At 50.1% G+C, this 26,810-nt stretch overlaps 1 protein-coding gene across 1 annotated transcript; it reads right to left on the bottom strand.

The window, feature by feature from the left end:
- Positions 1-1,036: 1,036 nt before the first annotated feature.
- Positions 1,037-25,126, bottom strand: Scnn1a (sodium channel epithelial 1 alpha subunit). The gene is made up of 12 exons (XM_028754490.1): positions 24,262-25,126; positions 14,514-14,787; positions 13,510-13,700; positions 8,438-8,541; positions 7,957-8,120; positions 7,405-7,503; positions 7,129-7,246; positions 3,353-3,431; positions 3,188-3,245; positions 2,954-3,009; positions 2,741-2,816; positions 1,037-2,346 (listed from the first exon to the last, which is right to left on the bottom strand). The coding sequence occupies exons 1-12, from the start codon at positions 24,753-24,755 to the stop codon at positions 1,963-1,965; spliced, it is 2,097 nt and encodes a 698-aa protein (XP_028610323.1). The 5' UTR covers positions 24,756-25,126; the 3' UTR covers positions 1,037-1,962.
- Positions 25,127-26,810: the final 1,684 nt, after the last annotated feature.

The raw sequence follows: 26,810 nt of genomic DNA, 5'->3' as shown, positions 1-26,810 counted from the left end.
GAGAAGCAAGACCTCAGGGAGGGACGGCGGGTGCATAAGGGGACCTGGAGCTCAGGGAAGAGGGAGCTGATTACAGTCTCCAGAATAGATCCAGCTTGGTCCCTCTGTCCAGCAGGCCCTCCCTTCCCAGCCTTTGCAGACAGAGACTGGCTGAACAAGGCCCAGGTCAAGCAGAGAGGGAGGGGCCAGAGCAGCCACACCTGAGGCTGTGACAAGGACACTGTTGAAACAACACCATTTCCTGCCATTTACTTGAGTCTAGGAAAGGGAAGTCAAAGCCTTCAGGCCGCATGATTCGTGGCCTGCTCCTTCCTTCTTTCTACAAGACCCTCTTCTTCACATACCTTTGATCACAGCCTTTAACTCAAAATGGCCAAACCTTTACTACCCTCAGCACTCGGGGAGGCAGATCTCTGTGAATTCTGTAGGTTCAAAGACAGCCTGGTCTACATAGGAGTTCCCTGAATGGGGGGAGGGAGGGAGAAAGCCCTGCTTCTCCTCTGCCTACTGAGGATAGATACTGTGATGCATGGGGAAAGTAGAAACAGTCCCACGTCTTACTCCCCAAACATGACTAGAAAGGGTCACTTCCTGGTTCCAGGTCCACTGGAGTGGACAAAGGAACTGAAGGTCAAAAAAGCAGGGTTCCACTCAGGCAGTCCCCAGCTCTTCTTTATTGGGTTGAAAGGGTTCCCTCTGCCCCTCTCACTGTAGATAAGACTATCCAAGGCTCTGCCATTCTGGAAGAACTGGTCGAGCCTCCTCCTCCTCCCCCTCCTCCCCCTCCTCCTCGATGTCTTCCTCCTCCATCTGGGCAGTGGTGGGGAGGAGGGTGGCAGAGGTTACATCACAGCCGGGTGGAGTCTGAAGAAAACAATTCTTGATGACGTACAACTGTGACGAGTTTGGGATGGCTGCCTGTCCCCTCCCTCAGCTCTAAGACCTCCCCTCCCCTGAAATGTAGGCCGTGCCTCAGGGACTTGCATGCTCCTCCCTAGCTATTCCATGGGGCCCCCATCCAGAGCTGCAGACACTGTTTGATGGAACAAGCATTTATTGAGTACCTGCCTACCAAGTGGGATACTAGCCTAGACTGGAAGGATACAAAAAATGAGCAAAACTCATCCCCGACCACAGGAGTTCAGTCTACCCAGGGAGACAGACACGAAAGAAGGTGCACATACATTACAGTACACTGTGGGGACGAGGGGAGGGGGGACAATTCTGGGGGGACACAGGGACAATTCTGGGGGGAGACAGAATAGGATAAACGAGTTCACACAAGCAATGGGCTTTGAGCAAGTTTCTAAGGGATGTATAGACGTGCCCCGAGGGACGGTGGAAGAAACTTCTAGGCTGAGGAAACAGCTAAGAAGACAAATGAGTAAGGAGGCAGTGCAGAGGTGATGGGGTATGGGGTATCAGATGAGAGAGAGTCTTGAGAAGGGAGGAGAATGTCAGGCCTACCCTCGGCTTACTCTAGCCCCCACCCTGAGGAGTGAGGGAAGGGGAATTGCCAAAGAACTAACAAGGGGGCTTTTGGGTGGGGTTCCCCACCCTAGTTCAAGAAGGAGAGCAGACATCTGTGTCCTTGAAGGCAGTGAGGCCAGGCCAGTCTCTGGTCATGGGGTAGGAAAGCTGTGGCTGCCTTTCTGTGCCTTGTTTATATTTGTTCGTTGGTCGTTTCCCAGGAAAGTTCCTTGTCAGAGCTCCAAGTTTGCCTTGGCTGATCGAGGGAAAGGGGGACTTGTCCGTGCTTGTGTGGAAAGCCGTGTTCAGAGGCAGGGGCAGGGCAGCTCTGAGCAGCTCATTAGTCCCCGTCCTCTGGACAACTTCCTGGGCCCCTTGCTTAGCCTCTTCCGTCAGGCACACCAAAGACAGCTGTGGAAGGCGTGCTAACAGCGAGATAGCCTTCAGTTTACCAGGGAGCACCGGGCTGGATAAGAGGAGCACTCTCCTCTCTCAGGGCACCAGAGCACAGGCAGAAGAGTCAGGCACTGCAGAGTCCAGTGGAGGGGCAGAGGGGCCTAGGGTAGCATAGGCAGGCGGAGGGGCTGTCAGGGCCAGGGGAGGGGTCGTGCCCTGCTGGGGTAAAGAAGGTGGCGGGGATGTAGGGTGGGGACAGAAACGGGAAGGGTAGGAGGAGGCTGGAGTGGAGGCCACCTCCCTGGCACCCCTGGCCCCTCGTCCTGGAGACCAGTACCGGCTCCGGAACCTGTGCAGCAGCATGATGAGTGTGATGACCAGGAGGTCGAAGATGAGCTCCGCCATTTCCACCACAGACAGCACAGACGAGCCGAACCACAGGCTCCACTGGCTGCCCAGGTTGGACAGGAGGCTGACCATCTGTGGGAGAAAGTACCCACCCCCTTACCAAGATGGCTCCCTTTGCACTTTGGGCCCACCTGGGACTCGAAGTCCCTCCTTGCCATGCAGGGGCAGCTCCTGATTGTCATCATCCACAGAAAAAAATGGTCATGAGACCAGCGGAAACCGGGACAGGTCTCAAGAGCCTTCTTCCTGTGGCCTGCCGCACATGCGTGCCTCCCCCACCCCACCTGACACCCCCAGTTTCCCTTCCGATTCTTTCCCCTTATCCTGAACCCCTGTTCCTTTTCCTTGTTCTCTGCCTCTGAGGCACAAACCCTTCTGGCCCTTCAAGGTGACCCTTCGTCTTCCCTCACAGCTACCCTGCCAAGCCACCAGGAGATCCCGGGCTTCCTGACTCAGGCAGCCATACCGTGACAGAGGGAGACTCCGAATTCGTTTTATAGTTCAGCTCCTTGAAGAAGATGTTGAGTTTAGCTACTCCGTTTCTTTAGGGAAGGGGAGAGAGAATGGGAAGGAGGGGTGGAGGGTTAACGCCACCCATGGGCCCTCCCTGCAACACCTCCATCAGAACCTCTTCCCAGACCTCAAAGGTCCTGCCCAGGACCTCAGGAGCAGGCCTGACCTTTTGTTGTTGATAGTGTAATTGTTCTGCAAGGACAGCATCTCAAAGATCCAATCCTGGGGGGGGGGAGGGGACGAGGATGTCAACTCCGTATCCCTCAGGTTTCCAGGGATAGGTGGTATCAGCCAAATATACCAACATGGATAATACTCACAGGGTCACTGTGTTATATCCATTTGCACATGTGTGCAACTATGTTCACATGAACATCCACCCCTCCCCTCCCTACTTTACCTGGGACTTCACAGATGGCCATCGTGAGTAACCAGCGGAGAGCTTGTAGTTGGTCACGCTGCAGACAGATATGTGCTCGGTGATGGAGTGGGAGTCTCCCAGCTATCTTCATCCCACCAGGCTAAGCAGCTGCTGCCTAGCCCACCCCCAGGGAAAGGGCCTTACCTGCAAGGCTTCCGACACTTGGAGAAACAGCCCAGGCTGTCCAAGGAGAAGGCACCCTGCAGTTTATAGTAGCAGTAGCCTGTGAATATAGAGAGAAGCGCCTGTTTTCTGAGGGCATTTCCACCTTTTCCACAAACAATGTCTTACACACTGCCTGGGCACCCATTTTACAAGAGCATGGTGCCGTGGGAGCGGCAACCACAAAAAAATTGTTCAAGAAAGCTGGGGACCCGGAACACCCATATACATGTGTCCAAAAGGCACAAAAGTTAAGTCAGAAAAAAAATGGGAACAACAGTTGCATAACAAAGGGCTTAAACCACAATGAGATACAATGTTACACTCACTAGGAAAACCTATTAAAAAACAAAACATTACATGTGGGCATTAACAGTGTAAACATATAACCACATATAACTATCAGGATAGCTCGATTAGAATTTATAGGACTATAATGACACTGGTTTAATTACATTTAAAAAGTTTTCTGAAAAACCTTGCCAATAAAAAAATTGCCCATCAAAAAAAAAAAAATCCCCAAACTGCCAGCAAGAACCACGGGGGGCCGTCATTTACTGCTGCTGGGAATATGAGATGGTACAGCCACCTCCAAAGTATGACAGTCCCTCTGAAGGGCTGAACAGTTACCATGAGGCCAGCTCCACACAAGGACATGTACACAAATGTGCACAGCGACCTTAGTCACAAAACCACGAACTGGACACTCCCAAATATCCATCACCAGGGTAAGTGAACAAAAAGATAAAACAGAGCTGACCACGGCAGGACACGATGGCAATCCCAGGACTCATGGGCCCCAGGCAGGAGGATTGCTGGAAGTTTGAAGCCAGCCTGGGCTACAGTATGAGATTCCACCTCAACAAATGAAAGTTTTATATCTCTACAACCGGATACTGCCCAGTCATAACAAGGAATAACGTGTTGACGTGTTATAACACGGATAGACCCAGGAAACACTGTTAAAGAAGCTGGTAGCAAAGGCCATCGGTTCATGACTCTGTCTACATGAACCGTTTGGCACAGGGGCTAGTGGTTGCCCAGCGGCTGGCAGTGGGGGTTGGGAAACTTTGGGGACTACGCACATAGGTACAAAGTTGCTTTGGGGAGTGATTTATAAAATTCTCAAATAGCTGGTGACTATGAGGCCAGATTAAAAGCCGACACCCAAACTACAACTATATTTACCTAAAACCATACAGTTTAAGTGAGTGAAGTCTGTAAGATCTCAATCATCTCTGTTAGACCCATGAAAAGAAGAAAGGGCCCGTGGGCTCTAATGGCATTGAGGAGCTACAAGGAAACACTTTAAAAATACTATTTTGTTATAGTGTAGGTGTGTGCATGGCAGTGTGTGTGTGTGTGTGTGACCCAGACACAGAGACAGACAGACAGAGACAAACACAGAGAGAAAGACACAGAGAGAGACTAGGGGATGTGCCGAGGTACATACAAGTCCTCCATTTCTGACCCAAACGCTCTACCCACCATGCTGGGGCTTAGTGGGGAGCAGCCTAGCCTTGCCTTCTCTGGGGAAGAAGACCTAGGAAGGGCACCATGCTGCTGTTAGCTCTAGTTCATACCCCTCACCTACACAGTTTCTCTCAGATTTTCTAAGCCACAAGAACTCAGAAAGAAGGCTGGGCATAGTGACCCACACTTTTAATCCCAGCACTACAAAGGCAGAGGCAGGAGGATCACTCTCTGTGAGTTTGAGGCCAGCCTAGTCTACATAGTGAGTTCCAAGACAGCCAGAGCTATGTAGTGAGACCCTGTTTGAGTAAATAAATGAATATTTAAAAAAAAAAAGTTTAGAATTGTTGAAAAGCAGGGAGGAGAGGAGGGGAGCTGTCACCAAGCCAGCACCCCCACTGCCCTGTCTCCCCTCCCCTCGAGGATTCTGTCTGCCCATCAAAGAAAGAGGATGACACCAAGCAGTCTCTGAGTTCTCTCCAGTTCTGACATTCTGTGATCCTCCAAGGCAGGAGGCTGTAGGGTATAGGCAGGGGCCACAGGAAGGGAGGCAGGGGGCAAGCAGGGGGCAGTGGGCAGGGGGAAGCAAGCAGAGGACAGGATTCAGGGGGCAGGAGGCAGGGGGCAAGAAACATGGGATAGGTAGCAGGGGGCAGGAGGCAGAAGGCAGGGGGCAGAGAGGAGGGAGCAGGAGACAGGGGCCAGAGGGAGGGGGAGGGGGAGGAGACAGAGGGAGAGGGAGGGGGCAAGGGGAGTGGAGAGGAGGGAGGGGCTGTCCTGACAAGAGCAGTGACAGAGGACAAGGCCTGTCAGAATGGGCCAAGCAAGAAAGGGGGCGGATACCACAGACAGATGGCACTGGGACAGAGGTGGTACAATTCCACAGTGGTCTTTCTGTGTCCATGGTGTCTGGTGCCTTCCCCTGCCCCCACCCCAGCAATGGCCCACTTCCTCCCTCTCTCACCCTGCTAGAGGGCTGAGTGTGCGAAGCCCTGGGAGGAGGGGTCTGATGGACAGTCTGTGCAGGCAGAGCCTGCAATCCCACAGTTTCCCGTTAGGATATTTTTCTCCCAGCATCCTAGGAGAGCTGTGCCACAGCAGAAAGGAAACGGGTGTGTTCAACACAATGGCCGGATAAGCAGGACGTGCCAGGGCGCTCCAGCTTGTTTTGTTGTGCCCTGCTCTGGGCAAAAACATTTTCTAACATTTGATTTACAAATTGAATCCCTGGGGGAGGGATGGCTCAGTGGGTAAAGCTCCTGAGCTTCAACAGAGTCTAACCTACGACCCACGTGGCTCAAGCACACAGGCACGCGCACACACACACATATGCACACATGCAACACGCATGCACACGCACACATATACACACATACACACATACTGACACACACATATACACACACAGACACACACAGACACACACAGACATACACACATAGGCGCGCGCACACACACACACCACACACATACATATATATGTATACATACATATACACATACTGACACACACAGACATACACATACAGACATATACACACACAGGCACACACACACACATACCACACACATACACAGGCACACACACACAGACACACAAAGACACACACACATATGCACACATACATATACACACATATATACACATACACACTGACACACATACATATACACACACATATATACACATACGTATACACACAGGCACAGACACACACACACACACAGGAGTGCAGTGAAGGACCAAGGAAAGAGAGAGGAAGGTTGGTTTTTAACTCAGATTGCATACTAGAACACTGAAAGGATACAGTGCATATTCGTAAAACACAGAGAGATGAGATAGAAACACAGTACTTGTAATAATTTCTACCTGGGCACCAGTGAGATGTTGGCTGCTCTACCTGATCCCCCAGGAGCCAGGCCTGCTGAGCACCTCAAAGAATGAGTAGGCATGCTGAAACCACAGCAGGGGAACACATCACACATGCACAAACATACGTGTGCTTGCATAAGCACGTGCACACACACACGCACACATGCACACTTCCTTCCTTCTGCTGTAGGTTATTTTTAAACAGGACAATTCCTTCACTAACACACAAAAGCCAAAGACAGGAAGGGAAAGAGCAGGGGAAACAGAGGCAAAGACTGAAGGCAAAAAGAAGCAAGTGGAAGCCAGAGATGAGGTCAGGTGGGAGTGAGCTATCTCAGACAAGGCCTCTGGGAGCCAGGCACCTAGGGCAGAGGAGGTGAGCTCCAGCCAGCTGGGGGGGTCCCTGTCTCACCCCAGGCGGTCTGCTTGCGGTAGTCACAGAACTCTACGCCCTTGGGCTTAGGGTAGAAGATGTAGGCACAGCCACACTTCTTGATCATGTTCTCCTGGAAGCAGGAGTGAATGCACACCTGGAGGAGAGGGGAGAGGCAAGAGGCTTCAGGCCTGGCCCAACCCTGCCCTCCTCACCAGTGTATACCATGGCCCTTTCTACCACTCCCAACCCACTTCCTCTCCATCCCTCCACCCAGCTGACAGATGTGCAGTCCCACGGATGGCTGCTGTATACCTGCTGCGTGTACTTGGAAGCATAAAGGTTCTTGACAGGGACATCACTACCATTCTCAGTGCAGTCTCCGTAATTGCCGCCAAGGCTGTCCAGGGCCTCCTGTGAACCAATGCATATCCAGAGATCACAGGTAAGGAGGCAGAGAGGGTGACTCAGTCTTCACCCTGGCTTTTCAGTCTTCTCTCATTCCTAAGTTCAAACTCACACACCGCCAGCAATCCACCAGCCTCCCCATCTCAAAGCATGTTCCACACACCAGACACCCCTCCTTGTACAACTTTCAAGGCCGTGCATGAGTTTAGAGAATCCTCTGAAACCCTAAGGACATCCTGAACCTCTCTTAGCACCTGAGTTCTTCTCAAAGCCTTGCTTCCCAGGGGCCCCTTGGCTAGCCCCTCTATCCATTTCTGCTCCCAAAGACCTCCACATCCTGGTGACAACTCACGTGACCTCCCTTCAGTCTCCCACTGTCAAGTCTACCTCCCATTTCCCAAGTCTTCCCCTCCCTCCAGTGCGGTTCTCCTCCCTGGTTCCCAATCAGAGCATCCTTGCCTTTCTCATGCTGATGGAGGTCTCCACACCAGGTCTCAAATTAAAGCCACCATCGTCCATAATGGCAGGTTCATCCTGACCATGTACCATCACCCTGGCCCCTGTCACTGTGGACAGCAGGGGGATGAAGTCATTCTGCTCTGTGCGCAGTGTCAGGGACAAACCTGAGGATGCAGGAGGAGAAGAGTTGGGGATGGAGACCCACCCTCCATTTCCTGGTGGAACAAGGCCAGTAAACCCCTCGGGTGGACTTGGCAACCCAGAACCGGTTCCTGGGCTAGCTTAAAGGACAGAATCCCTTCCATGACTAGAATGGATTATGGGGGACTTTGGGGAAGAAAGGACAGAGCAGACCCTTCCAGAATATCGAGAGGCAAGGTGAGACCCAGAAGGTACCCAGCATCTCTAGAATGTAAGGCTGAGGTAAGTAAGGGCAGGTGAGGTCAGTGAGAAGGGCATCATGGGGACGGGAGCTGCTCACCATTGTTGACTCCAGGCATGGAAGACATCCAGAGATTGGAGTTGTTCTTGTCGTTGAAAGTGTAGCAGTTCCCATATACAAGGTGGTGGAACTGAGAATAATTCCTTAGAAGGTAAGGGAACCAGGATAACAGGATCAGAGAGGGGAGATGGGAGTTCAGTGGGGCATGAGGTGTGGCAGAGGAGGTTCCCCTCCAGAGCAATGTCTTCAAGGAACATCCGTTTCCTGTCACCTCCAGTGTGTCTGCACAGCACTGGGAGGTAGGCCTGTGCTCCTTTGTCACTCCAACAGTCCCATTCTACATCATACAAGACCACACAGTGATGGCAGGCCTGGGATTGACATACGTGATCTTGTGTGTTATAGAACTTATTTTATCTTCTTCTAAAAAAAACAAAACCAAACCCTCCTAAACTCTGTTTTTAAGATCTATCCATGATGCTCCATTGCGTCCGCTGACACTCCCTGCTATATGCCTTCCATGATGAGACTCCACTCCACCGTGTCTGTCTCCTCTCCCAGTCAGCAGGGATCCCAAGGCCGCAGGGACAGTGATGATGGACCTGGGATTCAGACCCAAGCATCTACCTGTTAGACCAGCTTCTTCTCCTCTGACCTCACTGCTTGATTCCTTGTGTCCTGTAATGTTATACTAAGTCTCGTGCAATGCTCCTAACTTCTCCGCATCTAAATCTTGGTTCTTGGTGCACGAGTGAGAGAAATGGAGATGGAAGAAATTGGAAATCAGCGTTAGAGGAAGGAACAAAAGCCACAGTGAGCGTGAGACTGAAGGGAAGATGTTCAGAGCTCAGGGCAGAAGCCAAGTGTTCTCTCCACAGGCCTCTGTGCACCAGATTAACAGGTCCAGTATAACAGCCCTCTAAAAGGCTTGGGAATCAAGAGGAAATCACACAGCCATGGTACTGTAGCAGACAGATTGACAGCAAATCACAGGTTCTAAGAGCCATGTGGGGAGAGGGGACCTGTGTTCCACTTCCTGCCAAGTGGGGGGATGGCAGCAGGAACCAACCAGATGGGAGGAAACTGAGGCTCTGGCCTGTGACCAGTAGAAGAGTGAGAGGGGACAATGCCAGAGGTGGGTGTGGCTCTACTCATGTGGCTTTGAAATCGCCCCATTTCCCAAGGCCATTCTCTTCCTCTGTAAAATGAGGAAAGTAAATCTAGAAGATCCAGGAAAGTCTACTGGCTTTGAAAACCAAAGGCAGGCACAGAATGCGAAACACTGGGGCTCATATTAGGCTGTACTGGAAAGCCAGCATTTCTAGAGATGGGCTGGACGTAGAGAGGAAAGCTCTATCTTAAAGGGCCCCTGATCCCTACTCTCTGGGAGGGGGGAAGGGCACACTGTGGTGGATTCCCACAGTGATGGATAGTGTGTAGCAGGTGAAGTCAGTGGATCTGGTGGAGCACCCGTCATGGGTGGGTCTTAAATACGGAGCTCAGGAAGGTTTTATTTTGTATTTTAGAAGAAGATAAAAATAAGACCTGTAACACCCAAGATCACTTATGTAAATAAAATATAGACTTTGTAAATGCACACACAAGGAAATGTACATTAAACACATTAGTACAGCATCCATTGAGAAGCCAAGTCACGTGATGGTTAAGAGTAAAGCCTTGGGCCAGCAAGATGGCTCAGAGGGTAAAGGTGCTTGCCGTCAAGACTGACAACGTGAGTTCAATCCCCAGGACCCGCATTGCGGAAGGACAGAACTGACTTCCGCAAGTCCTCTGAGCTCTACAACTATACCACAACATGTGTACACATGCGTGTGTGTGCAGAAATGTAATAATAATAATAAAAAGAAAGCCTCATCTAGGTAAGGCGATGTGTTCCTGTAATCTAGCCCTTGGGAGGTTGATACAAGACCATTGTTGCCAGTGTGAGTCTACTTGGGGCTACATGCTACCTAGTGAGGTCCAGATTAGCCTGGGAAAAGAGTGAGACCTTGTCCAAAAAAAGAAAGGCTCTAGAGTCCAACTCTTTATGAGGAAATGCTAATACTAGAAAGAAAGCCAAACAAGTTCTTCAGTCTCCTCCTCTGTCAAATGAAGACAACAAAACAGGTAGGACAGAGAACTGAGGACTAACTTCAAGTATTAGCACTTAGTGAACTGTATTAGCTTCCCACTAAGGTGAAAGTGACTGGTTACGTTGCCTAAAGCAAAAACAGACCAATGGACTGGCGAGACGGCTCAGCTGATAAGGGTCACCAAACTTGCCATCCTACGACTGAGAAAACCGACTCCCGAAAATCGGACTCTACACACTCACATGCACAAATACAAACAAGCAAAGGTAGTTTTGTCTGTTTGCTTGTTTGTTTTTAAGGCAGACAATAACAAGCAGGGGATGTGGAAAATGTAGATCCCTCGGGGTTGCTGTTGGGAATATAAAGACCTGATTCCCTGGGCAAAGTCTAACAGCTTCCAAATGCTAAACAGCTATGTGACCCAGCACAGCACTCCAGATGCATTGCAAGTTAAACCAAAACATGACCAATATAAAGCTTTACTCAGGAATGGCCACATCAGTGTCCTTCATAAAGGCCAAAGAGTAGGTAGGCATGCTCCATATCAGAAAGGTGTGATATGTCTATACAACACACCAGTATTAATTGCTCATACATGAGTTCTGACACGTGCTACAGCACAGATAAACCTGGAAAACATATGCTAAGTGAAAGAAGCTACCGGTCACAAAAGATGCCGTGTGTGTGTGTGTGTGTGTGTGTGTGTATACATATATATACACATATACATATATATGTATATATACACATGTGTATATATGTATACACATATATATGTATATATGTGTGTATATATATATGTGTGTGTGTGTGTGTATATATATATATATATATATATATATATGTCCCAGAACCTAATAAATGCCAGATGATCAATCTACCACTGAACTACATCCCTAGCCCTCGTGTGAAATCTCCAAAAAGAACAGCGCATTGAGACATGAAAGCAGATTAGAGGTTCCCAGGGCTTGAAAGGGATGGAATGGGGAACTGCTAATAAGTAAATGGGTTACTTGGGGGTGGGTGAGGAAAATGTTCTAAAATTAGATAATGACGGTAGTTGCACAACTCTAAACATATTTTAAAACCACTAAACTGTACATATGAAAGGGAAGACCTTTTACTGCGTGTTATTAAGGAGAAGATTATGTCTGAGGACAGAGCTCAGTGATGGAGTGCTTGCTTGCATGCTGTGAGGGCCTGGCTTTGATCTTCAGAACAAAAAAACAAAAGGAGAAAGAAAACCAAAAGAGAAGAGGAAGGAGAAGGGGAGGGTCCAGGAGGCTGTGAAGAGGAGGGTCTAGGAGGCCACGCTAAGGAAGTGCAAGCCACAGGAGACTGCCGAGGATTTTATTGTATTGATTGTATGTGTGTGAATGTTCTGCCCGCTTGCATATCTGTGTTCCAGGAGCGTGCCTGGCACCTCTGGAGGCCAGAAAAGGGTATCTGCATGTGGGTGCTAGGAACGGAACCTGAGTCCTCTGCAAGAGCAGCCAGTGCTCTTAACTGCTGTCTCTCCAGTTCCTGCTCCAGAAGATTTTGAACAGGACTGACTGGAAGAGTTAATATAACAAACTTAAGCTCCCTGCTATGTATCAAACGTGCCTCTCCATTCTTGGGTGGGAAAATGACTTCCCAGCGTGTAGGAGATGGGATCCAATAGGAAGAGACAGGACCATGGAGCAAATCCTCATGGATGGATCACAGTATTACCATGGAGATCTAGAGAGGGTTGGCTATGAACACAGGACTATTACTTGGTCGGGCCCGCCCTTCCTGACTCTCACGTACTCACTTTCCCTTCCCCTTTCTGCTATGTTAGGCTGTGGGAGCCTTCACCAGGTTCTGGCACCAGGCTCTTGGACTTTTCAACCTTCAGTACTATAAGAAATGAACTTCTTTTCTTCATAAACCAACCAGTCTGTAGCATTCTGTTATAGCGACAGAAATGGACAAAGACTTCCTGTGAAGAATGATGGGAGAACTTGGGGGCAGAAAGTTAAACCGTTTACAGAGTTGTCCCAACAGTCCTCGTGGGAAAGGATAAGATCACGAGCTGAGGAAGGGACCTGCATGCCAAGACTAAGATGGGCGGTGGACCTGCCGGGAAGGGCAAGAGCTTGGAGTGGACAAAGGGAGAGGATTGGAACAAAAACTCCAGGTGGAAGGTGACGGAGAGGCTTGGTGACAGGTGTGGCTGGCCCAGGCTTCGCTGCCTCACTTCCCAGCTGCTAGAGTTTATCCCTAACCAAACAAAGGGTGCAGGCAGGGCAGAGCTGTGTGATGGAATAGGCGGCCAGAGGCTACAGAACAGAGCCCCCCCTCACTTCCACCTTGTACCAGCTCTCAGAGAGCTTGAACTGGTGGCTGTGACCTCTTTAGAAGGACATAACGACAGAGGCCCTAAGAGAAATTATCCCTGAGGGACAGTGGGCTGAGGAGAATCCTTAGGCCAGCCTGACCCTCCGGATATGTCACTTCAACTGTTTGGGTGCAAGAGGACTGACCCCACCATGCTCTAGAGTGTCTAAAGTAACCTCCTATTTGTCATCTCACGCATGTGACATGACGCTTAAGGTGAGTATTACCACTGTGGTCTTCATCACCTGAGGGAAATGCCAACTGGGCAAGAGCTGAACATATTTTTTTCCTGTAATACATTCCACACGCCTACCGCAGAGACTGGTACATGGTCCACACAGTCAGAAATGTTTACTGAATAAACCTTCTTTCTCGTGTTTGGGTTTGTTTCCATTTATACAAAGAGAAGACTCAGAAGAAGGATGTGAAATGCAAGAGTCACCAGGCCACAAAGAGAGAACTGAAGTGGGAACTTTGGTTGGGACCTGCCGTCCATGGATCTCACCACACTCCTGTTTACAGGCGACATGCTGGGCATAGACTTGGGCACCTGCATTATATCATTTCCTTACCTAACCACCAAGAATTTCCCAAGCCCTCAGGAGGACCCAGGAGAGGAGATGCAGAGGAACAACTGAGCCAGCAAGGCCTACTCACGCCTGATTGCAGGGGGCCTGGTTGAAGCGACAGGTGAAGATGAAGTTGCCCAGGGCTTCTTCCTCTTTAACAATTGAGGTGTCGGGCAGCCTGGACAGAATGTTGATGTAATGGAATCGGTACCACTCCCTCACAGCATCCACCCCAGAGGAGTACGTCTGGTAGAAACAATCCGATTTGTTCTGGTTGCACTGCAGAGACGGGAATGTCGGTGCACATCAGAGAGGCACCAGGGTCAAGGACAGAGAGCTGAGGTGTTTGGAGGGCTGACGGGCAGGTAGATATAGGGAACAAGATGTGGGTAGAACAGAAGGGGAGAAACAAACTTTCCTGGAAGCCCCTGGGAGAGCTGGCCAGAGGACCCTGGGATTGAGGCAGCTGTAGGCAGTGACTCCTCATTGTACTTATACAACCAGGCAGGAAGAGAAGCAAGAATTCTCCCCTTCCACTGGTGTGAAAGCTTCTGGGATCAGATGTTTGTTCCTACAACAGAGGTGAGCCTAGAACTTCTGAGCTAGTGGTATGGCCCATCTCAGCTGGGCCTCCCTTTCTCCCTCACTAGATGGCTGGCCCTCTGTCCCGTTTCCTCCTACCCTTCCTTTTCAGTCTACATGTTTAGGATGTAGGGATGTAGTCCTGCAGAAGAATCCTTGCCAGGCACAGACAAGGACTTGGGTTTTACACACACTTACACACACGCACATGCACACGCACACGCACACGCGCAGGCACACCTCATTTTACTCTCTAAGTGTCTCATTTACTTACCCTCTGTTACAGACTAGAACCTCAGTTCTTCACGGGAGGGTCTCAATGGAAATGTGTATTTTCTGCAACAGATTTTACTTCTCGCCACTTATCCTCTGCTAACATTCATTCATTCGTTCATTCATTCATTCATTCATTTATTCATTTATTGGTGCTACTTGCTGGAAAGTCCATCAGGAGGTCCATGGGACCCAGCAAGCTCGTGGGCGGGTCCTGGACTGAGGGGAGGAGCTTACCAGTTGGAAGCCGATCTTCCAGTCCTTCCTGTCTACTTGGGGATTGTTGTCGCGTACACTGGAAGACGAGCTGCGCGCCAAACGGGCGGGGTATGGCGGAGGTGGTGTGCGCAGGCGCTGCAGGGGGTGTGGGAGAGCACTCCGGAGGTCGCGGGTGCTGCGGCGGCGGCCCCCAGACTGGCGAGTGTAGGAAGAGTTGTATTTGTACAGGTCAAAAAGCGTCTGTTCCGTGATGCGGTCCAGTTCTTCCAGCTCCTCTTTAATTTCAGTGTATCTGAAAAAGCCGATGGGGAGGAGGTCGGCCCAGGGGCGGTCCGACGAATCCCTGACCTCAAAGAGCCTCGGTGTTCTCCATAAACATCGAGGGATCAGTGATCCCTATCAGAGCTCCAGGGCTGTCGGCTGGGTAGCATAGAGTGTAGTTGTATTCGCACAGGTCAAAAAGAGTCTGTTCTCTTAGCCCAGGTTGCCCTGCCCGATTGATGCCCTCTGGGGACAGTGGCCTTTGGGAATGTCTGTTACCTGTGCCTTCAAATCGAAGCTTCTCAGTAACTGCACTTTCAGAATCTCCCTGCACTGCTCTGAAAATACCAGATGAAGTTTCCACCTTTGTCCCTTCTCCAAAGACTACATTGTAATGAGATTTGGAAGGGACCCAAACACTATTCCATATAAATCCTAATACTATTCATTCTTAATACTGGCTGTTGCCGGGAGGTGGTGGCGCACGCCTTTAATCCCAGCACTTGGGAGGCAGAGGCAGGCGGATTTCTGAGTTCGGGGCCATCCTGGTCCACAGAGTAAGTTCCAGGACAGCCAGGGCTACACAGAGAAACCCTGTCTCGAAGGAAAAAAAAAAAAATACTGGCTGTATTACCATGTGCATGACGGACATCCTTAGAATTACCGTCTAAGAAACAAGGCAGAGATGATAAATTAAAACCAGGCTGCAAGATGCAAAACCAATACGTGAATATTAACTGCATTTCTAAATACTAGCAACAAATGGAAAATATTTTCAATAACATCACACTGGGGCTGGAGAGATGGCATGCCATTGAGAAAGCCTGATGCTCTTCCAGAGGATCCAGGTTCGTTTCTCAGCACCCACATCCGAGTACTCCCAACCCCATCACTCCAATTCCAGGGAAATCTGACTCCCTCTTCTGGCTTCCAGGCACACACATGTGGCTTACACTCACAGACCTTCACATGTGCGTATAAACAAAAGTAAGGTTTTTTGTTTGTTTGGTTTTGGTTTTTTTCAAGACAGGGTTTCTCTGTATAGTCCTGGCTGTCTTGGAACTCACTCCGTAGACCAGGCTGGCCTCGAACTCAAAAATCTGCCTGCCTCTGCCTCCCAAGTGCTGGGATTAAAGGCATGCGCCACCACCGCCCGGCTTTTTTTTTTTTTTTTTTTTTAAATAACATCTTAAGTCTGATAAATTTAGGGGTAGACCTGATAAATATAAGCAAGATTTCTTATACCAAAGAGCACACTGGAACCCTGCTAGAGGCCAAAACATATGAAATCTTACAGCTGCTCATGTTATATATCTTCCAATTTGGTTTTTAGATCGTATACAATCTGGATCCCAAATTCAGCAAACATTTTTAAAGAAAGTGACAGGTGCTTCTAAGATGTCTATGGAATCTAAAGAGTTTCTAGGAAGCTCAGGCTGACCTCAGACGTGAAACCTTCCTGCCTTAGCCTCAGGAGCAGCTGGGCTTTCAGGTACTAGCCACCACACCACCTGTCTGCAAAGAACCGGCTGTCACCAAAACAACTGTGGAAAAGGAAAATGCTGGGGAGATTTATACTACCTGAGATTAATATTTACTATAAAGGGTGATTGGAGTGATGTCTAGAGGATAAGCCCCAACAGCTGTTCTTCCAGATATCCTGAGTTCAATTCTCACCACCTATAAGGTAACTCACAGCCATCTATAATTTTAGTTCTGGGGGATTCACCCTCTTTTTTTTTAAGATTTATTTATTTATTTATTTATTTATTTATTTAATGTATGTGAGTACACTGTAGCTGTCTTCAGACATACCAGAAGAGAACATTGGATCCCATTACAGATGGTTGTGAGCCACCATGTGGTTCCTGGGAATTGAACTTGGGACCTCTGGAAGAGCAGTCAGTGCTCTTAACCACTGAGCCATCTCTCCAGCCCCAGGATTCAACCTCTTTTGGCCTCTGTGGGAACTGCATAGACTTGGTACAAAGACATTCATATATTCAAGTGTATTTATTTTATACATTAAAATATAATAATAGCAATAGTAATCATTTAAAACTATTTGCCAAGCATGGTGGCACACATCTTTAATCCCAGCATTGGGGAGGCAGAGGCAGGTAGATCTTTGTGAGTTCTAGGCCAGCCTATTCTACATAACAATTTCCATATCAGCCAGGGCTGCATAGTGAGACCTAGTCTCAAAAAATAACACACACACAGACACACACACAGATACACATACACACACACACACACTCTCACACACATACATATGTATGTATACATATATACATGTATACATATATATGTGTGTGTGTGTGTGTGTGTGTGTGAGGAATTGGCTGGAAATGCCCAATATTTTGACTATTAAATGTCACTTAAAGAAAAATTCAAGAGTCAGATGTGGTGGCACACACCTTTGATCTCAGCACTTGGGAGGCAGAGGCAGGCAGATCTCTGTGAGTTCAAGGTCAGCCTAGTCTACACATTGAGTTCCAGGCCAACCAGGACTACAAGATAAGACCCTGTCTGAAAATTAAAAAAAACAAACAAACAAACAAACTTTGAGCACTAGTGAAGCATGCTATTGCCAGAGATGTGGGGTTAGTGCATCTGGGGTCTGACACGAGCACTGGGCCTTACAATGCTAGGCCCTTCCTCCAGCCTCTACCATTGAGCCACACTTGCAGCCCAAGGTTATTTAAAATCTCATACACGGTCCCAGTGTCCCACTGTCCAGTTCAGAGCTACATGATTCTTTCCTTTCGGCTCTCCTTTCATCCTGAAAATCCAGCTGGCTGGACCCTAGGCATTCCTTCTTTGTAGCCAGCCCCTCATCCCCTCAGAGAAGGAAACAGGACTCAGGTCCAAGGTGTGTGCCCAAGGCCTTCTGAGAGACTGATTTGGTATGGATGATCCCAAGAATGGCCATGGCAGCTCATATGAGTCCTTCTGACGAGCCAGGTACATCCATCACATATACCACTCAACCATCTCGGCTAACACCCTTGTCATGGCCTTTCCCAAGACAATGTGGCCAGGACACGAGTCAGAATGTGCTCCAACTGCTCAGTGCCCTCTAGTCTGTCTCAGCAAGACCATTAGAGCTCATACACACTGCCCCCTGCTGGAAGGGCACTCGGGTGCTGCAACTATGTAATGTTGGGTAAGGCATCCAACCTTAGCCCATCTGTAGAATGGACACAGCACTAGGTCAGCTTGCCACATAAAGCTCTGAAAAGATGAGATTAGGAAATGCTCAGGGACACTAAATAAAGATGGTCAGGCCTCAGGAAGACATAGACAGGAGCTAGATGCTCAGAAAAGTGTCACTTCAACTTTCTCAACATCATACAGGAAGAATCCAGGTCCCCAGCTCTGCTGGAATTACTTCTATGACATGGGTCCCTATTGTCATCTCCCTTTTCCCCACCACCATATTGCTACCTCTCTGCCTTCATCTTCCCCACTGAGCCTATGTCATCCCTGAACCAAATTCTTCTCAGTGACAACCCAGGCAGTCAGCTTCCTCCTGCCTCTTCTGGACTGGGTGCCAATGAGCACACACTCCCCTGTCTGGTCTCCCAACCCTTGGTCCCTGCAGAAGTCAGGTTCCATGCAGGGATCCTTCCAACCCCAAGGACACTTCTCTGCTTTTGTCTGACAGGATTCAGAGCCCTTGACTGACACCAGTGCTGATAGAACTAACCACTGAGCAAAGCACAGTAAGACACTCAGGTCTTGTCCTGACACCAGGAGGTAAACAAAGGGCCAAGACCCCTTTGATGGGATGCTAACAAGATGGTCCACCTCATGTAACCTTGACTTCCTTCCTGGGCCATGCTCCTCACCCTTACCCCTGTCTGTCTGGGCCATGCTCCTCACCCTCACCCCTGGCTGGCTGGCAGGTAAACCACCTGTGGGAGGTAGGTGATTCCCTGCTCCCAATCCAATTCCATCAGGAGTTACTGTCTTATTCCACAACTCAGGATACGGAGGTAGTTACACTAGGCAACTATCCTAGGGTCATTCATCTGGGAAATACTGAGTTTTGAATAGCTTTGAACCCAGGCTTGTTGGACTCCATGTTTTTATTTTTCCACTACCCCTGGCTAAGGCTAAGGACTGTTTGAAACTGGCTATCAGTCTCCTCTCTATGAAGCTAGCCTCCCCTCTGACTCTCCTCTGTATAAGACAGGCTGGCAGGATATAGGAATCCTAAGAGGTTTGGGGGCTGACATACATATTTTCCTCTCTGTGTCTACTCCTCCATCCTTGATATACTTAATGGGCTCCCAAACATTCCCTCAGGGACCACTGGGGCAGTCTCAGCCGGCATTCAGGAATACTTGGCAGTGCTAGGAACAGGAAAGAAAACAGCCTCTTTCCTTGTCAGTGTGTTCCTGTGTGCTTGGCCCTACTCTCTGCTTCATCCAGGCCACACTTGACACTCCTCTCTTTGATCAACTTCCCAGCCCTTTCTCTCCCAAGCAGCTCTGAATAATGCTAATGGGACACACACACACACAAGCTACAGCTTCAGCTTGTACCACAATACACTCACATGTAGATACCCAGCAAGTAGCCCTCATCCCAATCTCTTTCGTGGGTTCTGAGCTCTCATGGTGATCTGTCCCAGTGATGGCAATTTAAGACCCAAAGGTTCTCCTGAGCCTGTCGAGAGTAAGGACAGCCAGGTAGATGCTGAGACACCAGCCAGGTAGATGCTGAGACAGAGAGCTGTGCTGAGTTCTGGCCTCGTTGACAGGACTGTTATTGCCTCTGGGCAGGCTGGGCTCAGGGCAACCGCAGTTGCCTCTAAGCAGAGTTCATTATTTCTTTAGGAAGAGTTAGTCACAACAAACCCTTGCTGTGATCTCTCTTAGGCTGTCAGGATGATGCTGATGCTGTGTAGAATTCCACTTTTTTGTTTGTTTGTTTGTTGTTATTGTTGTTGTTGTTTTTAGACAGAGTCTCTCTCTATAGCCCTGGCTGTCCTAGAACCTGCTCTGTAGACCAGGCTGGCCTCAAACTCACAGAGATCCACCTGCCTCTGCCTCCTGAGTGCTGGGATTAAAGGTGTGCCCAGCTTAGAAGTCCATGTTTTAATGAGCTGGCCCAGGCTATGCAGAATATGACCCCTAGTGACCTAAGACATCTTTTATGGATAGCCAGTCCCCCAAATAAATAACAACTCATTCTGTAAAACCTTTTTCTGGGTTGATGAGATGGCTCAGCAGTTGAGGGCACTGGCTGTTCTTCCAGAGGTCCTAAGTTCAATTCCCAGTGACCACATGGTGACTCACAACCACCTCTAATGAGATCAGATGCCCTCTTCTGGTGTGTCTGAAGACAGCGACAGAGTACTCTCTGGGGTCTCTCTCCTCAGCCACACTGCACCATGCCATCACAAGAGAAATGTCAGACCAATCCCAATCACTAGGCATTCCATAAATGCTTGAGTAGCGGCTCCTCAGGACGGCCAAGGTTATGAGCAACCTTGGAAAGTCTAAGGAACAACCAGAGCCGGGAGGCGTCTAAAGAGACGAGCAAGTGAACATGTGTGTATCCAAAGATCCCAGCCTGGGAAACATCAGGCAAAACCTATCAAAACCCAAATGGGCTGTGAAGTTGAGTTAATAAGCATGTCCCAATATTGGTTCATGAATGAAGGACACTTAGTGATATATTAGTGACAGAGGAGACCGGATGTGGCGTGCAAGGGAGTTCCAAGCTATCTTCTGATTTTATGCCAATCCAAATGCCTTCCTTACTCTTCCAGTTGTTCAACAAACTACCTGGAAAAAAGAAACAACTGCATCTAAAGGGAGAAAGGGTTTGTTTTGGCTAGTGGATTGAGGGTGGGTTATACATAAAATAAACAAATAAATCTAAAAGAAGTATTTAAAAACCAAACCTTTTCCCTTTGCAATGCAATGAGATGTTCACCTTGTCATTGAAATATGAACCCCACATGGATGGCAAAGAGTTCCCACTTCCCAGTGGACTAACAATATACGAAAAGGGCTACACCTCACTCTTGGGAGAGTGGGTCCCATGAGACTGCAGTTGGTGTTTATTGTCATGTGCACCCACCAATACACAAAGCACACACACAGCTTTGCCCATGCAAGAACTTGTACTGTACCACCCTGACCCCAGCACCAGACTGCCAAGCAAAGGAGGGCCTGACCACTGGCCAGCCCAGGGTCTCAGCCCTCAGTCTGGCCTCTCCCTGCCAGACACTGAGTACAGCCTGGCATCCATACTGAGATGAGAGTGAGGGTCAAAGGTGACTTTCCAGCTCAGAGCCACACCTCTCATGGCTCTCTGAGGAAATGGCCCTCCCTTTGTTCAGTCTTGCTGCCAGGCCCTTGCTCTGCCATCTGCAGAAAAGATAAACCCCATGGTTTTCACTGTTCAAAAGCTCCATGTTCCCCCTTGGTTTTATTTGTCGTTGGTACAGGGTCTGATGTAACCTATCCAACCTCAAACTCAAGTTGTACCCAGGGCTAAACTAACTCTCAACTTCCAAATCTCTTCCGGTCTTTACTTCCTAAGGGCTGGGATTACTGGTATGTGCCAGCAGGCCAGGCCAAATTCTGCCTGGGTCCAGCCCTAAGTTCCATATACGTTAGGGGTGGGCTCTGTTTCCCACGGATGTGGCAATGAGTAGTGTTCTCCTTAGAGTGACTAGAAATTGTAAAGCCACACAGCTTCCATCAGGACCTCCTTTTCACAATCCTCTGCTGCCTGTGCCCCTCAGCAGGTGGATACCACAGTGTGACTGTGACTCTGCTCCCCTCCAGGCCTTCTTTGGCAACTGGATCTTCCATCCTAGCCTACTCTCTCCCCAGATCACTAGAGTCCCTCCCTGTGCCAACGATCATGATTCACACTCGGGGCAGCAACCACCTGGCTGCCCCATCTTGTCTGCCACCTCCACCTCTCACTGGCCAGTGGCTCCCCACCCCTGCATTCCTAACCAGGAGCCCCCTTCTTTCTGCTTCTCTTCTGCCTGGGCTCCTACCAGCTGCCCTACCTTGGCAAGCCTTGCTGTCACAAGAGGGAGCTTTGAAGTCACACCTGATCTGGGACTTCACTGCTAACCTGAGAGGCTCTAGCTCTTCATAGGAAGGGATTTTTGCATCCCAGTTTCATGACCTGCTAGCTGTCTGAGTTTAACTCTCTGGCCATCTGTTTCCTTATCTATCAGATGGATGAAATAGTGGTACCCATTCCCCAAGTTTGTTGTGGGGTTAAATGGCTTAATAATATTTCTTTTCTTAAGGGTCAGACACCTGAGCAGGTGGACAGGGCAGATGAGCAGAGGTCTCCTACGTTCATTCAGTCTGGGTTTTGGGGGACAGCTAACAACACTAAGTAGCTCTGACTGCCCTGGAACTATATAGACTAGGTTGGCCTGCAGCTCACAAGAGATCTCTCTGCTTCCACAGTATCCAGTTTAAAAGCATGTGCCATTACACCCGGCCCATTTAATAACATTTAATTCAGATTTAAATTCATCTGGTAAGCCATCTGGGACATAAATATGCATTCACTATCATTACTGTTATTTTTCCTCGTTATTAGCTACACAGCTTGGGGTCTAATTATTTCACTTCAGTGAATATTAATTATCCTCATCTGAAAACTGGAAATAACACAGGTGTGATATCGAGTGCTCTGTAATGCCAGGAGTTCAAGGCCAGCCTAGGCTGCACCGAGATCCTGTTTTTAAAAGAGGAAAAGAAAACAACAAAGGAAATATATAAAAATGCCCACCTCTCTAGACTTTGCAGGATTACAGCGTTAGTGCTTAAAAATCACCCAACACTGAGCCAAATACATAGTAGGTCTTCAGTTTCCTCCTGTACTTGGGTACGCTCCCCTTCCTTCCGAGTCTCTCCTCCTTCCTGTACCGCCACTGTCTAGTAAGTGGGAAATTTTCTGTCTGGACAGCTGCTTCCCAGCCGGGGGCCCCTAGGCATCGTGATGTCCACTCCTTGGTGTTTTATCCAGGCCTGTCCAGGGTCACACACCCAGCAGAGCCTTTAGAAAATATGCAGACTTCAACAGACTCACCCCAGCCCTCCCCATATCTCCTCATCTTTGTGACCACAAATATTTATGGAGTGCCTGCAGCCTACTTCCAGGCCCCGGCCCCTCCCCTGCCAGCACCTTCTGCCTGTTATGTCCCCCACCCAGCCTGGCCTCGGGTGAGAAAGAACCGGAGGAGAGATGAGGCAAAGGGAAGGAGCTATCCCAAGGCTTGAACTGGCCAAGTGGTTGGAAACTTCACTTATTCCAAGTGGCCCCTCTTGAGAATAAGAGAAGGCCAGGTTTGGGGGTCAAACTAAGGGATAAGTCAGGATCCTGTCAGGATCGGTGACCCTGTCGACTTGCCTTGGCCTCTTGGCCTCAGTTTCCTATACATAAGATGAGGATAACACTGGTTCCTGCCCCAAAACTGAGAACAGCACCAGGAGGCAGCAGATGACCTCTAAGGGTGTGATGCGTTCAGCTCCAGTAAGTGACACCTATCGTGTTCATTATATGGGGGCAGTTTTACCTTTCCAGAACAGGACTTCCCAACCTTTGTTAATCCATGACACATCTTTGGACATGACAGGCTACCCGAGAGAGGCTCCACCCGCCGCGTGTGACCGATCCCAGCCATCCATGATTGCCCGCATTCCTGAGGGTGTGCTCACACACATTTACCCTCATTCAAACCCTCCTGAGAGACATTACACTCCTTGAAGGCAGACCAACTTCAGTTTTTATTGCACTAATCACGGTGTGCTGCAGTATTTGTTTACACGCCTACCTCTCCTACCTCGTTGTACCTTTCCCGTCTCCAGGACCTGGTAGAGTACCTGGCCCTCGATAAAGCTCACTGAACTAGCAACAATCCTCTTCTGCTCGGTGCCCAGCACAATCTGGCTTGATGTAAGTTTTCAATGTGTGGCATAGCTGAGTGCCGACGAAATGGTATGTACAAACACCCAGCCCTTCCCTCCTCTCTTCTCCATGGTAACAGCCCAGTTTCCAGAGCCTAACTGGCAAAGGGCATTGATGAAACCCAAATCTTCAGAACACACCAAAGCCCTTAAAGGTCAGAGACCTGGGCAGGTGGGTAGGTCAGCTGAGCGGAGATCCTCTGTGTATGTCAGCCAGAGACTTTGAGGACAACTGACGCTGGGCCTCGTTCTCATTCCACTCTCCTACCCTTCATCCCACCCCCATGGAGCCTACTCCCCAGCACAGCAAATATCCCCTCTACACAAATATCTTATCCACCTCCACGGCACCTGCAAGGCCTTGACCTCTCAGCTCACTGGTCCCCCCAGCTCCGTGGCCACTTTTGTTTGCTCTCCGGCTTGCTTGCTTGCTTGCTTTTGTGCTTCTGAGTGTAGAACTCGGGGGCCTCGTGCACGCTAAAGCACATGCTCTCGCACTGAGCCAGCCACCCCTCCCCAGGGTACCCGGACAGACTGACCTGTAAGGATTAAGGGTGCACACAGTGACGGCAGGGAAGACCAACTTGTCTGAATTGAGGTTGATGTTGAGGCTCACGGGGTAGCTGAAGTACTCCTCGAACAGCAAGGCGAACTGCCAGTACATCATGCCGAAGGTGCAAAGCCACAGCACTGCCCAGAAGGCCGTCTTCATGCGGTTGTGCTTGGAGCACACCAGGCGGATGGCCCCGTGGATGGTGGTATTGTTGCAGAAGAACTGGAAGAGCTCCCGGTAGGAGCGGTGGAACTCGATCAGTGCCTCCTCCTCCTCGGTGGGCTGCCGGGGCTCTGGAGGTTCCGGGCCCAGCCCTTGCTCTTCACGCTTGCCCCCCTTCCCCAGTCCTTGAATGGGCAGAGGAGGACAAGGGTCTTGCTCCTTGAAATTGTTGCCCTTCATGGATGCCTTAGGTGAGTTGGGGACGTGAAGGTCTAGGTCAAGGTTGAGCTCAGGGGCTCTGGTGTGGTCCAGCATCATTAGTATGAAGGCAAAATGGGGCTGCCCCTGACCGTGCCCGCATCCCACGCTGAGTTCACTCTCCTTCAGTCCTCCCACCCTCCTCCACCTCTCCAGGAGCCAGCTGATCTTCTAGAGTTGGGGCCAACTAGGCAGTACTGAGCGTCACTGGAGTGTCCACAGAGCTTCACAGCGAAGGCCACCTTCGTTTGCCCGCTGGGGCCTCCCTGGGTCTCCACAGCAGGCGCTCTGCCTGGCTTAACGCCTCTCCTTCTTGCCCTTTTTTTCCTCCCGGACTGTTTGGCTCCAGCTTTCACGCCCTCTTGGCCCAGCTGACTCTTGCTTCTCTTTGGGTCTCCCTCTCTGTGCCAGGCTCTCTGATCCTGCCTCACTTCCTCCCTTGCCTTCCCTGTCTCCTCCTGGGTCCTCTTCTCTAGGCTCTAGCCCTGGCCTCCAGCTCCCTGCTACCTCCTTCTCTGCCTCGGGGACCGCGGGCTGCAGGAGGCCGGAGCTGCCTCCTGCTCCCGGCTCCCAGGTGTGGCTGGGTTGTGACTGGTTCCTTTCCAGTTAAATCTGGCAGCGGAGCCTCTCCACCCTCTCACCTGACAGGTGCAGTGCCTGGCTCCAGAGACCGCCCGTCGGCCGGCCACAGGCAAGGATGGGAGCGACAGAAGCCTCATTAGCATCTCAATTAAAGGTGAGCAGGGCAGAGGGAGGGTCGGAGGAGGAGTCTGGTCTGGGAGCTTTCCAGGGAGGAGGGCTCTTAGGGACAGGTGAACCAGGTACCTGCTGAAGAGTTTCGGCCAGGGATTGATGGCGAACTGACTGGCAAGGAGACTAGGGACAGAAGACAGGTGAGACTTAGAGAACCTGAGCAGGGAGGAAGGATTCTACACACAAAAGCCAGGAAGGCAGAAGCGGAAGGAGGATCGCGGAGAGTAGGTGGGGAAACCAGGAGAACAGGGAAGGTAGAAAAGGGAGACAGACTGAAGAGGACTGGGCAGGGAGCTTAGGGAAGATTGAGGAGGAGGGAGAGGAGGGAGCCAGTCCCACAGGGACTCTCCTGTCAGGCAAGATGGCTAGGGGAAAGGAAACTTAAGTGGACTTTCAGAAACCAGGGTCCCTTCTGATTGAGGTCCCTCAAGGTCATCCCAGGTCAGCCTCACACCCAGGATCCTGGAGGAAAAGGATAGGTCCCCCCAAAACTGGGAGCACCTGCTGGTCCCCACCATCCTCTTCCCCAGCCTCTGAACTTCTTACCTCACCTACCTGGCCCTGTCCAGGCCTGGGAGGGGCCCAGGGGAAGTAGGGGGCTGGGCCAGGTCCTAGGACATTCTGTTCTTTTTGACACCATTGGCCGATAGGCCAGGAATGTGTAATGTCCCCTGTTGTGGTCACAGGGTTGCAGGAATGTGGGCACCAGAGGTAAAATGTCCGTGGGGGGCCAAGCAGAGCTCTGTGGGGACAGACGAAGAGCTCAGGGACAGGGGGGATGGCAGACACTGGAAAAGAGCATGAGATACGTCCATGCTGGTATCTGGGGCAAGGAGGGTGGGCACACTGTCCTAGAAAGGAGAAGAAGCTCCTTCATCCGGGCTGTGTTTTTCTCCAAAATCTCCCTCAAGTTACCCCAGCTAGAGGAGGCAGATGCCAGCAGTGACCACACAGGTGTGAAAGCCTCAAAGGCTCACACTCCCAAAAGAAAGTATGAAGAGCCACGGGGAGAGCCATTCACACAGCCCGGGCCTTGCAGAGCTTGCTGGAGGTAGCCTCACTTGAGCCCTGGAGAGGGCAGCCACGGAGGGCTCCAGGATGCTTGCTCACTGGCTCTTCCTACCACGTACCCTCTCCCTCCAGCAGCAGCAGCAGCAGACAGAGGTGTTCTCTGTGCCTCAGACCTGCAGACACAGACCTAAGCAGCCATAGAGGCTCATGGAAAGCAACAGACCTGCATAACAGGCAGGTGAAATACAGAGAGATAAGGGTTCTGGAGGCAGGGATAGGAATGGAGTGCTGGGGGAGCATGGGGGAGGCAGCAGCATGGAGTGTCATTTCAAATGACACCCTGGAGGGACT

This window comes from Grammomys surdaster, unplaced genomic scaffold, assembly GCF_004785775.1.
Source record: "Grammomys surdaster isolate TR1022 unplaced genomic scaffold, NIH_TR_1.0 126013, whole genome shotgun sequence".
In the NCBI taxonomy this organism is placed as follows: Eukaryota; Metazoa; Chordata; class Mammalia; order Rodentia; family Muridae; genus Grammomys; species Grammomys surdaster.
The sequence above is the reverse complement of the archived record's forward strand: the minus strand, read 5'-3'. Positions and strand labels throughout refer to the sequence as shown.

Coding starts and splice junctions, on each gene's coding strand:
- Scnn1a (XM_028754490.1), bottom strand. CDS start 24,755: ATGATGCTGGACCACACCAGAGCCCCTGAGCTCAACCTTGACCTAGAC. Junction 3,246..3,352: donor AAGTGTCGGAAGCCTTGCAG/GTAAGGCCCTTT, acceptor ATCTGTCTGCAG/CGTGACCAACTACAAGCTCT. Junction 2,817..2,953: donor TACACTATCAACAACAAAAG/GTCAGGCCTGCT, acceptor CCTTCCCTAAAG/AAACGGAGTAGCTAAACTCA.